A 15,000-nucleotide genomic window follows, 5' to 3' on the forward strand; every position below is an offset into this window, starting at 1 on the left:
GACCACTCTCCTCTCACACACACAGGGACCACTCTCCCTCTCACCACGACAACACAGGGACCACTCTCCTCTCACACACACAGGGACCACTCTCCTCTCACACACACAGGGACCACTCTCTCTCCACACAACACAGGGACCACTCTCCTCTCACACACACAGGGACCACTCTCCTCTCACACACACAGGGACCCACTCCTCTCACTCACAGGCACACACACAGGGACCACTCTCCTCTCACACACACAGGGACCACTCTCCTCTCACACACACACAGGACCACTCTCCTCTCACACACACAGGGACCACTCTCCTCTCACACACACAGGGACCACTCTCCTCTCACACACACAGGGACCACTCTCCTCTCACACACACAGGGACCACTCTCCTCTCACACACACAGGGACCACTCTCCTCTCACACACACAGGGACCACTCTCTCTCACACACACAGGGACCACTCTCCTCTCACACACACAGGGACCACTCTCCTCTCACACACACAGGGACCACTCTCCTCTCACACACACAGGGACCACTCTCCTCTCACACAAGGACACTCACACAGGGACCACTCTCCTCTCACACACACAGGGACCACTCTCCTCTCACACACACACAGGGACCACTCTCCTCTCACACACACAGGGACCACTCTCCTCTCACACACACAGGGACCACTCTCCTCTCACACACACAGGGACCACTCTCCTCTCACACACACAGGGACCACTCTCCTCACACACGGGACCACTCTCCTCTCACACACACAGGGACCACTCTCCTCTCACACACACAGGGACCACTCTCCTCTCACACACACAGGGACCACTCTCCTCTCACAACACACAGGGACCCACTCTCCTCTCACACACACACAGGGACCACTCTCCTCTCACACACACAAGGGACCACTCTCCTCTCACACACACAGGGACCACTCTCCTCTCACACACACACCAGGGACCACTCTCCTCTCACACACACAGGGACCACTCTCCTCTCCACACACACAGGGACCACTCTCCTCTCACACACACAGGGACCACTCTCCTCTCACACACACAGGGACCACTCTCCTCTCACACACACAGGGGACCACTCTCCTCTCACACACACAGGGACCACTCTCCTCACACACACACAGGGAACCACTCTCCTCTCACACACACAGGGACCACTCTCCTCTCAACAGCACACAGGGACCACTCTCCTCTCACACACACAGGGACCACTCTCCTCTCACACACACAGGGACCACTCTCCTCTCACACACACACAGGGACCACTCTCCTCTCACACACACAGGACCACTCTCCTCTCACACACACACAGGGACCACTCTCCTCTCACACACACAGGACCACTCTCCTCCACACACACAGGGACCACTCTCCTCTCACACACACAGGGACCACTCTCCTCTCACACACACAGAGGGACCACTCTCCTCTCACACACACAGGGACCACTCTCCTCTCACACACACAGGGACCACTCTCCTCTCTCACACACAGGGACCACTCTCCTCTCACACACACAGGGACCACTCTCCTCTCTCACACACACAGGACCACTCTCCTCTCACACACACAGGGACCACTCTCCTCTCACACACACAGGGACCACTCTCTCTCACACACACAGGGAACCACTCCTCACACAGTCACACACAGGGACCACTCTCCTCTCACACACACAGGGGACCACTCTCCTCTCACACACAGCAGGGGACCACTCTCCTCTCACACACACAGGGACCACTCTCTCTCACACACACACAGGGACCACTCTCCTCTCACACACACAGGGACCACTCTCCTCTCACACACACAGGGACCACTCTCTCTCACACACACACAGGGACCACTCTCCTCTCACACACACAGGGACCACTCTCCTCTCACACACACAGGGACCACTCTCTCTCACACACACAGGGACCACTCTCCCTCTCACACACACACAGGGACCACTCTCCTCTCACAACACACAGGGACCACTCTCTCTCACACACAACAGGGACCACTCTCCTCTCACACACACACAGGGACCACTCTCCTCTCACACACACAGGGACACTCTCCTCTCACACAGCAGGGACCACTCTCCTCTCACACACAGAGGGACCACTCTCCTCTCACACACACAGGGACCACTCTCCTCACACACTCACACAGGGACCACTCTCCTCTCACACACACAGGGACCACTCTCCTCTCACACACACAGGGACCACTCTCCTCACACACACAGGGACCACTCTCCTCTCACACACACAGGGACCACTCTCCTCTCACACAGAGAGGGACCACTCTCCTCTCACACACACAGGGGACCACTCTCCTCTCCACACACACACAGGGACCACTCTCCTCTCACACACACAGGGACCACTCTCCTCTCACACACACAGGGACCACTCTCCTCTCACACACACACAGGGACCACTCTCCTCTCACACACACACACAGGGACCACTCTCCTCTCACACACACAGGGACCACTCTCCTCTCACACACACAGGGACCACTCTCCTCTCACACACACACACAGGGACCACTCTCCTCTCACACACACAGGGACCACTCTCCTCTCTCACACACACACAGGGACCACTCTCCTCTCACACACACAGGGACCACTCTCCTCTCACACACACACACAGGGAACCACTCTCCTCTCACACACAGGGGACCACTCTCCTCTCACACACACACAGGGGACCACTCTCCTCTCACACACACAGGGACCACTCTCCTCTCACACACACAGGGACCACTCTCCTCTCACACACACACAGGGACCACTCTCCTCTCACACACCACAGGGACCACTCCCTCTCACACACACACAGGGACCACTCTCCTCTCACACACACAGGGACCACTCTCCTCTCTCACACACAGGGACCACTCTCCTCACACACACACAGGGACCACTCTCTCTCACACACACAGGGACCACTCTCCTCTCACACACACAGGGACCACTCTCCTCTCACACACACACAGGGACCACTCTCCCTCTCACACACACAGGGGACCACTCTCCTCTCACACACACAGGGACCACTCTCCTCTCACACACACAGGGACCACTCTCCTCTCACCCACACAGGGACCACTCTCCTCTCTCACACACAGGGACCACTCTCCTCTCACACACACAGGGACCACTCTCCTCTCACACACACAGGACCACTCTCCCTCTCACACACAGGGACCACTCTCCTCTCTCACACACACAGGGACCACTCTCCTCACACACACACAGGGACCACTCTCCTCTCACACACACAGGGACCACTCTCCTCTCACACACACACAGGGACCACTCTCCTCTCACACACACAGGGACCACTCTCCTCTCACACACACAGGGACCACTCTCCTCTCACAACACACACAGGGACCACTCTCCTCTCACACACACAGGGACCACTCTCCTCTCACACACACAGGGACCACTCTCCTCTCTCACACACACAGGGACCACTCTCCTCTCACACACACAGGGACCACTCTCCTCTCACACACACACAGGGACCACTCCTCCTCTCACACACACAGGGACCACTCTCTCACACACACAGGGACCACTCTCCTCACACACACAGGGACCACTCTCCTCACACACACAGGGACCACTCTCCTCTCACACAGAGCAGGGACCACTCTCCTCTCACACACACAGGGACCACTCTCCTCACACACACACACAGGGACCACTCTCCTCTCACACACACACAGGGACCACTCTCCTCTCACACAACACAGGGACCACTCTCCTCTCACACACAGGGACCACTCTCCTCTCACACCACACAGGGACCACTCTCCTCTCACACACACAGGGACCACTCTCTCTCACACACAGGGACCACTCTCCTCACACACACACCAGGGACCACTCTCCTCTCCACACACACAGGGACCACTCTCCTCTCACACACACAGGGACCACTCTCCTCTCACACACACAGGGACCACTCTCCTCTCACACACACACACAGGGACCACTCTCCTCTCACACACACAGGGACCACTCTCCTCTCACACACACAGGGACCACTCTCCTCTCACACACACACACAGGGACCCCTCTCCTCTCACACACCAGGGACCACTCTCCTCTCACACACACACACAGGGACCACTCTCCTCTCACACACCAGGGACCACTCTCCTCTCACACACACACAGGGACCACTCTCCTCTCACACACACAGGGACCACACTCCTCTCACACACACACAGGGACCACTCTCCTCTCACACACAGGTACCACTCTCCTCTCTCACACACAGGGACCACTCTCCTCTCACACACACACAGGGACCACTCTCCTCTCACACACACAGGGACCACTCTCCTCTCACACACACAGGGACCACTCTCCTCTCACACACACATAGGGGACCGCTCTCCTCTCACACACACAGGGACCACTCTCCTCTCACACACACAGGGACCACTCTCCTCTCACACACAGGGACCACTCCCCTCTCACACACACAGGGACCACTCTCCTCACACACACACAGGACCACTCTCCTCTCACACACAGGGACCACTCTCCTCTCACACACACAAGGGACCGCCTCTCCTCTCACACACACAGGGACCACTCTCCCTCTCACACACACAGGGACCACTCTCCTCTCACACACAGGGACCACTCCCCTCTCACACACACAGGGACACTCTCCTCTCTCACACACACAGGGACCACTCTCCTCTCACACACACACAGGGACCACTCTCCTCTCACACACACAGGGACCACTCTCCTCTCACACACACACAGGGACCACTCTCCTCTCACACACACAGGGACCACTCTCCTCTCACACACACACAGGGACCACTCTCCTCTCTCACACACACAGGGACCACTCTCCTCTCACACACACAGGGACCACTCTCCTCTCACACACACAGGGACCACTCTCCGCTCTCTCACACACAGGGACCACTCTCCTCTCACACACACAGGGACCACTCTCCTCTCACACACACAGGGACCACTCTCCTCTCACACACACAGGGACCACTCTCCTCTCTCACACACACAGGGGACCACTCTCCTCTCACACACACACAGGGGACCACTCTCCTCTCACACACACAGGGACCACTCTCCTCTCACACACACAGGGACCACTCTCCTCTCACACACACAGGGACCACTCTCCTCTCACACACACAGGGACCACTCTCCTCTCACACACACCCAGGGACCACTCTCCTCTCACACACACAGGGGACCACTCTCCTCTCTCACACAACAGGGACCACTCTCCTCTCACACACACAGGGACCACTCTCTCTCACACACAGGCCACTCTCCTTCACACACACAGGGACCAATCTCCTCTCACACACACAGGGACCACTCTCCTCTCACACACACACAGGGACCACTCTCCTCTCACACACACACAGGGACCACTCTCCTCTCACACACACAGGGACCACTCTCCTCTCACACACACAGGGACCACTCTCCTCTCACACACACAGGGACCACTCTCCTCTCTCACACCACAGGGACCACTCTCCTCTCACACACACAGGGACCACTCTCCTCTCACACACACACGGGACCACTCTCCTCTCCACACACACAGGACCACTCCCTCCACACAGAGGGACCACTCTCTCTCACACACACAGGGACCACTCTCCTCTCACACACACACAGGACCACTCTCCTCTCACACACACAGGGACCACTCTCCTCACACACACAGGGACCACTCTCCTCACACACACACAGGGACCACTCTCCTCTCACACACACAGGGACCACTCTCCTCACACACACACAGGGACCACTCTCCTCTCACACACACAGGGACCACTTCTCTCACACACAGGGACCACTCTCTCTCACACACACAGGGCACCCAGGACCACTCTCCTCTCACACAACAGGGACCACTCTCCTCTCACACACACAGGGACCACTCTCCTCTCACCACACAGGGACCACTCTCCTCTCACACACACAGGGACCACTCTCCTCTCACCACAGAGAGGGACCCACTCTCCTCTCACACACACAGGGACCACTCTCCTCTCACACACACACAGGGACCACTCTCCTCTCACACACACAGGGACCACTCTCTCTCACACACACAGGGACCACTCTCCTCTCACACACACACAGGGACCACTCTCCTCTCACACACACAGGGACCACTCTCCTCTCACACACAGGGACCACTCTCCTCTCACACACACAGGGACCACTCTCCTCTCACACACACAGGGACCACTCTCCCTCCACACACACAGGGACCACTCTCCTCTCACACACACAGGGACCACTCTCCTCTCACACACACACAGGGACCACTCTCCTCTCACACACACACAGGGACCACTCTCCTCTCAACACACACAGGGACCACTCTCCTCTCACACACACACAGGGACCACTCTCCTCTCACACACACAGGGACCACTCTCTCTCTCACACACACAGGGACCACTCTCCTCTCTCACACACACAGGGACCACTCTCCTCTCACACACACAGGGACCACTCTCCTCTCCACACACACAGGGACCACTCTCCTCTCTCACACACACAGGGACCACTCTCCTCTCACACACACAGGGACCACTCTCCTCTCTCACACACACAGGGACCACTCTCCTCTCTCACACACACAGGGACCACTCTCCTCTCACACACACACAGGGACCACTCTCCTCACACACACACAGGGACCACTCTCCTCACACACACACAGGGACCACTCTCCTCACACACACACAGGGACCACTCTCCTCACACACACACAGGGACCACTCTCCTCACACACACACAGGGGACCACTCTCCTCTCACACACACAGGGACCACTCTCCTCTCACACACACACAGGGACCACTCTCCTCTCACAACACACAGGGACCACTCTCCTCTCTCACACACAGGACCACTCTCCTCACACACACACAGGGACCACTCTCCTCACACACACACACAGGGACCACTCTCCTCTCACACACACACACAGGGACCACTCTCCTCTCCACACACACAGGGACCACTCCTCTCTCACACACACTGGGACCACTCTCCTCTCTCACACACAGGGACCACTCTCCTCTCTCACACACACAGGGACCACTCTCCTCTCACACACAGGGACCACTCTCCTCTCTCACACACAGGGACCACTCTCCTCTCACACACAGGGACCACTCTCCTCTCACACACACACAGGGACCACTCTCCTCTCACACACACAGGGACCACTCTCCTCTCACACACAGGGACCACTCTCCTCTCACACACACACAGGGACCACTCTCCTCTCACACACACAGGGACCACTCTCCTCTCACACAGAGAGGGACCACTCTCCTCTCACACACACAGGGACCACTCTCCCTCTCACACACACACAGGGACCACTCTCCTCTCACACACACAGGGACCACTCTCCTCTCACACACACAGGGGACCACTCTCCTCTCACACACACAGGGACCACTCTCCTCACACACACACAGGGACCACTCTCCTCACACACACACAGGGACCACTCTCCTCTCACACACACACAGGGACCACTCTCCTCTCACACACACAGGGACCACTCTCCTCTCACACAGAGAGGGACCACTCTCCTCTCACACACACAGGGACCACTCTCCTCTCACACCCACACAGGGGACCACTCTCCTCTCACACACACAGGGACCACTCTCCTCACACACACAGGGACCACTCTCCTCTCACACACACACAGGGGACCACTCTCCTCTCACACACACAGGGACCACTCTCCTCTCACACACACAGGGACCACTCTCCTCTCACACACACACAGGGACCACTCTCCTCTCACACACACAGGGACCACTCTCCTCTCACACACACAGGGACCACTCTCCTCTCACACACACACAGGGACCACTCTCCTCTCACACACAGGGACCACTCTCCTCTCACACACACACACAGGGACCACTCTCCTCTCACACACACAGGGACCACTCTCCTCTCACACACACAGGGACCACTCTCCTCTCACACACACACACAGGGACCACTCTCCTCTCACACACACAGGGACCACTCTCCTCTCACACACACAGGGACCACTCTCCTCTCACACCACACACACAGGGACCACTCTCCTCTCACACACACAGGGACCACTCTCCTCTCACACACACAGGGACCACTCTCCTCTCTCACACACACAGGGACCACTCTCCTCTCACACACAGGGACCACTCTCCTCTCACACACACAGGGACCACTCTCCTCTCACACACACAGGGACCACTCTCCTCTCACACACACAGGGACCACTCTCCTCTCTCACACACACAGGGACCACTCTCCTCTCACACACAGGGACCACTCTCCTCTCACACACACAGGGACCACTCTCCTCTCACACACACAGGGACCACTCTCCTCTCTCTCACACACACAGGGACCACTCTCCGCTCACACACACACACAGGGACCACTCTCCTCTCACACACACACAGGGACCACTCTCCGCTCACACACACACACAGGGACCACTCTCCTCTCACACAACACAGGGACCACTCTCCTCTCACACACACACACAGGGACCACTCTCCTCTCACACACACAGGGACCACTCTCCTCTCACACACACACACAGGGACCACTCTCCTCTCACACACACAGGGACCACTCTCCTCTCACACACACAGGGACCACTCTCCTCTCACACACACACACAGGGACCACTCTCCTCTCACACACACAGGGACCACTCTCCTCTCACGACACACACACAGGGACCACTCTCCTCTCACACACACAGGGACCACTCTCCTCTCACACACACAGGGACCACTCTCCTCTCTCACACACACAGGGACCACTCTCCTCTCACACACAGGGACCACTCTCCTCTCACACACACAGGGGACCACTCTCCTCTCACACACACAGGGACCACTCTCCTCTCACACACACACAGGGACCACTCTCCTCTCTCACACACACAGGGACCACTCTCCTCTCACACACAGGGACCACTCTCCTCTCACACACACAGGGACCACTCTCCTCTCACACACACACAGGGACCACTCTCCTCTCACACACACAGGGGACCACTCTCCTCTCACACACACACACAGGGGACCACTCTCCTCACACACACACACAGGGACCCCTCTCCTCTCACACACACAGGGGACCACTCTCCTCTCACACACACAGGGACCACTCTCCTCTCACACACACAGGGACCACTCTCCTCTCACACACACAGGGACCACTCTCCTCTCACACACACACAGGGACCACTCTCCTCTCACACACACAGGGACCACTCCCCTCTCACACACACAGGGACCACTCTCCTCTCACACACAGGGACCACTCTCCCTCTCACACACACAGGGACCACTCTCCTCTCACACACAGGGACCACTCCCTCTCACACACACAGGGACCACTCTCCTCTCACACACAGGGACCACTCCCCTCTCACACACACAGGGACCACTCTCCTCTCACACACAGGGACCACTCTCCTCTCACACACACACAGGGACCACTCTCCTCTCACACACACAGGGACCACTCTCCTCTCACACACACACAGGGGCCACTCTCCTCTCACACACACAGGGACCACTCTCCTCTCTCACACACAGGGACCACTCTCCTCTCACACACACACAGGGACCACTCTCCTCTCACACACACAGGGACCACTCTCCTCTCACACACACAGGGACCACTCTCCTCTCACACACACATAGGGACCACTCTCCTCTCACACACACAGGGGACCACTCTCCTCTCACACACACACAGGGACCACTCTCCTCACACACACACAGGGACCACTCTCCTCTCACACACACAGGGACCACTCTCCTCTCACACACACATAGGGACCACTCTCCTCTCACACACAGGGACCACTCTCCTCTCACACACACACAGGGACCACTCTCCTCTCACACACAGGGACCACTCCCTCTCACACACACAGGGACCACTCTCCTCTCACACACAGGGACCACTCTCCTCTCTCACACACAGGGACCACTCTCCTCTCACATACACACAGGGACCACTCTCCTCTCACACACACACAGGGACCACTCTCCCCTCTCACACACACACAGGGACCACTCTCCTCTCACACACACACAGGGACCACTCTCCTCTCTCACACACACACAGGGACCACCCTCCTCTCACAGACACAGGGACCACTCTCCTCTCACAGACACAGGGACCACTCTCCTCTCACACACACAGGGACCACTCTCCTCTCACACACACAGGGACCACTCTCCTCACACACACACACACAGGACCACCCTCCTCTCACACACACAGGGGACCACTCTCCTCTCACACACACAGGGACCACTCTCCTCTCACACACACACAGGGACCACTCTCCTCTCACACACACAGGGACCACTCTCCTCTCACACACACAGGGACCACTCTCCTCTCACACACACACAGGGACCACTCTCCTCTCACACACACAGGGACCACTCTCCTCTCACACACACACACAGGGACCACTCTCCTCTCTCACACACAGGGACCACTCTCCTCTCACACACACACAGGGACCACTCTCCTCTCTCACACACAGGGACCACTCTCCTCTCACACACACAGGGACCACTCTCCTCTCACACACACAGGGACCACTCTCCTCTCTCACACACACAGGGACCACTCTCCTCTCACACACACAGGGACCACTCTCCTCTCACACACACACAGGGACCACTCTCCTCTCACACACACAGGGACCACTCTCCTCTCACACACACAGGGACCACTCTCCTCTCACACACACAGGGACCACTCTCCTCTCACACACACAGGGACCACTCTCCTCTCACACACACACAGGGACCACTCTCCTCTCACACACACACAGGGACCACTCTCCTCTCTCACACACACAGGACCACTCTCCTCTCACACACACACAGGGACCATTCTCCTCTCACACACACAGGGACCACTCTCCTCTCACACACACACAGGGACCACTCTCCTCTCACACACACAGGGACCACTCTCCTCTCACACACACAGGACCACTCTCCTCTCACACACACAGGACCACTCTCCTCTCACACACACACACAGGGACCACTCTCCTCTCTCACACACAGGGACCACTCTCCTCTCACACACACACAGGGACCACTCTCCTCTCACACACACAGGGACCACTCTCCTCTCACACACACACACAGGGACCACTCTCCTCTCTCACACACGGGGACCACTCTCCTCTCACACACACACAGGGACCACTCTCCTCTCACACACACAGGGACCACTCTCCTCTCACACACACAGGGACCACTCTCCTCTCACACACACAGGGACCACTCTCCTCTCACACACACAGGGACCACTCTCCTCTCACACACACACAGGGACCACTCTCCTCTCTCACACACAGGGACCACTCTCCTCTCACACACACAGGGACCACTCTCCTCTCACACACATAGGGACCACTCTCCTCACACACACACAGGGACCACTCTCCTCTCACACACACAGGGACCACTCTCCTCTCTCACATACACACAAGGACCACCCTCCTCTCCCTCACACACAGGAGCTAACCCCTCTCCTTCACAGAACTACACCTCTCTTGTACACTCTCCTTTCTGTGAGATGAGTTCTCCCTCTCTCACCTCGCCTCTTGACCCCATAGATGCAGCGTTTGCCGCAGTCACCGACGGTTACAGCACTGCTTCCACCTTGCGCAGTCCTCGTCTCCCTCACACTCCTCGGCATCGTCCCGGTCACAGATATCTCGCGTCTTTAATGGTTTGGGACACTCTGCTTCTCGCTTTCCCTGTTTTCGGGTCAAATCAGAATTCAGTGAAAGGCCGGATGGAAATTCAGCACTGCCCCTGGTTATATGGAGTATGGGATGATCCAGGGAAAAACAAGGGGGAAGCCTGGAGACAAAGGGGTAGATTGGGGATGGCAGTGTGACAATGAGGAGGGAGGATTTCACATTGGTTTCCGTTCTGCCTTGGCCAACATGACAGCTCAGTGAGTCAGGTGAAATGGGAGTTGGGGGGAGCGGGGAGTGGGAGAAACGGGAATGGGCGAATATACAGAGGGTGGGATATGAGTGTCAGTTTTATGAGCAGCACCTTCCAATGGGTACAAACTGATGATGACAGGATTGGGCAGACTGGGGCTGGCTTTCCAATGGGATATAGTAGACTGGGGGAGACTCACTCCCATTGGGAATGATCCTGAAATGGCTCTGGATAAGCTGGGACATGGGAAGGAGTTTCCTACTGAGAGGGGACACCCTCAAACTGAATACTCCAACTGCAGGGGGCAGGGAGATTGGGTTGCTGGGACAGACAGGGGTCTCTACCTCAGTCAGATTGTCTCCACCAGGCGTGTGCAGTGTTCCCTAAAGGGGGGAATGGGAGGGTCAGTCATCCTCACCGTGTTTGTGATACCGATGGACACATCTCTTCCCACATCCGGCCTCACAGCACGAGAGCCACAGATCACAGTCATCGTCATTTGTACACTCCTGGCCGTAGTTAACATTGCACATCGGGGTAAGGCGCCTGGCATCCGGGCAGCTCCCATTCTCTGGAGAGCAGGAGGAAAGGGAAATGACGGGGTTAAAGCTCAGTCAGAGTCTCAGGTTAAACACCTCCAGATGGACAGGATGGAAACTGAGCAAGTCTCCCTCAGTCAGCCCGGTCTCCAATGATCAGACACACAGCAAAGTGTAAAGAATACATCTCTCCTGATTGTGTTAACCAGGAAGGAAAGCTCCCGGTACGCTGTCCCCATCAAACACTCCCAGGACAGGGACGCCATGGGGTAAGATACAGAGGAAATCTCCCTCTACACTGACCCCATCAAACACTCCCAGGACAGGGACACCATGGGGTAAGATACAGAGGAAATCTCCCTCTACACTGACCCCATCAAACACTCCCAGGACAGGGACACCATGGGGTAAGATACAGAGGAAACCTTCCTCTACACTGACCCCATCAAACACTCCCAGGACAGGGACACCATGGGGTAAGATACAGAGGAAATCTCCCTCTACACTGACCCCATCAAACACTCCCAGGACAGGGACACCATGGGGTAAGATACAGAGGAAATCTCCCCCTACACTGACCCCATCAAACACTCCCAGGACAGGGACACCATGGGGTAAGATACAGAGGAAATCTCCCTCTACACTGACCCCATCAAACACTCCCAGGACAGGGACACCATGGGGTAAGATACAGAGGAAATCTCCCTCTACACTGTCCCCATCAAACACTCCCAGGACAGGGACACCATGGGGTAAGATACAGAGGAAATCTCCCTCTACACTGTCCCCATCAAACACTCCCAGGACAGGGACACCATGGGGTAAGATACAGAGGAAATCTCCCCCTACACTGCCCCCATCAAACACTCCCAGGACAGGGACACCATGGGGTAAGATACAGAGGAAACCTTCCTCTACACTGACCCCATCAAACACTCCCAGGACAGGGACACCATGGGGTAAGATACAGAGGAAACCTTCCTCTACACTGACCCCATCAAACACTCCCAGGACAGGGACACCATGGGGTAAGATACAGAGGAAATCTCCCTCTACACTGACCCCATCAAACACTCCCAGGACAGGGACACCATGGGGTAAGATACAGAGGAAATCTCCCTCTACACTGTCCCCATCAAACACTCCCAGGACAGGGACACCATGGGGTAAGATACAGAGGAAATCTCCCTCTACACTGTCCCCATCAAACACTCCCAGGACAGGGACACCATGGGGTAAGATACAGAGGAAATCTCCCTCTACACTGACCCCATCAAACACTCCCAGGACAGGGACACCATGGGGTAAGATACAGAGGAAATCTCCCTCTACACTGTCCCCATCAAACACTCCCAGGACAGGGACACCATGGGGTAAGATACAGAGGAAATCTCCCTCTACACTGACCCCATCAAACACTCCCAGGGGAGGGACACCATGGGGTAAGATACAGAGGAAATCTCCCTCTACACTGACCACATCAAACACTCCCAGGACAGGGACACCATGGGGTAAGATACAGAGGAAATCTCCCTCTACACTGACCCCATCAAACACTCCCAGGACAGGGACACCATGGGGTAAGATACAGAGGAAATCTCCCTCTACACTGTCCCCATCAAACACTCCCAGGACAGGGACACCATGGGGTAAGATACAGAGGAAATCTCCCCCTACACTGACCCCATCAAACACTCCCAGGACAGGGACACCATGGGGTAAGATACAGAGGAAATCTCCCTCTACACTGACCCCATCAAACACTCCCAGGGGAGGGACACCATGGGGTAAGATACAGAGGAAATCTCCCTCTACACTGACCCCATCAAACACTCCCAGGACAGGGACACCATGGGGTAAGATACAGAGGAAATCTCCCTCTACACTGACCCCATCAAACACTCCCAGGACAGGGACACCATGGGGTAAGATACAGAGGAAATCTCCCTCTACACTGACCCCATCAAACACTCCCAGGACAGGGACACCATGGGGTAAGATACACAGGAAATCTCCCTCTACACTGACCCCATCAAACACTCCCAGGACAGGGACACCATGGGGTAAGATACAGAGGAAACCTTCCTCTACACTGACCCCATCAAACACTCCCAGGACAGGGACACCATGGGGTAAGATACAGAGGAAATCTCCCTCTACACTGACCCCATCAAACACTCCCAGGACAGGGACACCATGGGGTAAGATACAGAGGAAATCTCCCTCTACACTGACCCCATCAAACACTCCCAGGACAGGGACACCATGGGGTAAGATACAGAGGAAATCTCCCTCTACACTGTCCCCATCAAACACTCCCAGGACAGGGACACCATGGGGTAAGATACAGAGGAAATCTCCCCCTACACTGACCCCATC

The 15,000-nt window shown here is 56.6% G+C and overlaps 1 protein-coding gene across 1 annotated transcript in view; it reads right to left on the reverse strand.

Annotated features, from left to right (window-relative positions):
• Positions 1-12,486: 12,486 nt before the first annotated feature.
• The window catches only part of LOC140472017 (uncharacterized), a 153,146-nt gene continuing 150,632 nt past the window's right edge, over positions 12,487-15,000 (reverse strand). The window contains exon 65 of the mRNA XM_072567457.1: positions 12,487-12,653. Coding sequence (XP_072423558.1) covers positions 12,487-12,653 — 167 coding nt within the window. The remainder of the gene's footprint in view (positions 12,654-15,000) is intronic.

This window comes from Chiloscyllium punctatum, unplaced genomic scaffold (assembly GCF_047496795.1).
Source record: "Chiloscyllium punctatum isolate Juve2018m unplaced genomic scaffold, sChiPun1.3 scaffold_218, whole genome shotgun sequence".
Taxonomy (NCBI): domain Eukaryota; kingdom Metazoa; phylum Chordata; class Chondrichthyes; order Orectolobiformes; family Hemiscylliidae; genus Chiloscyllium; species Chiloscyllium punctatum.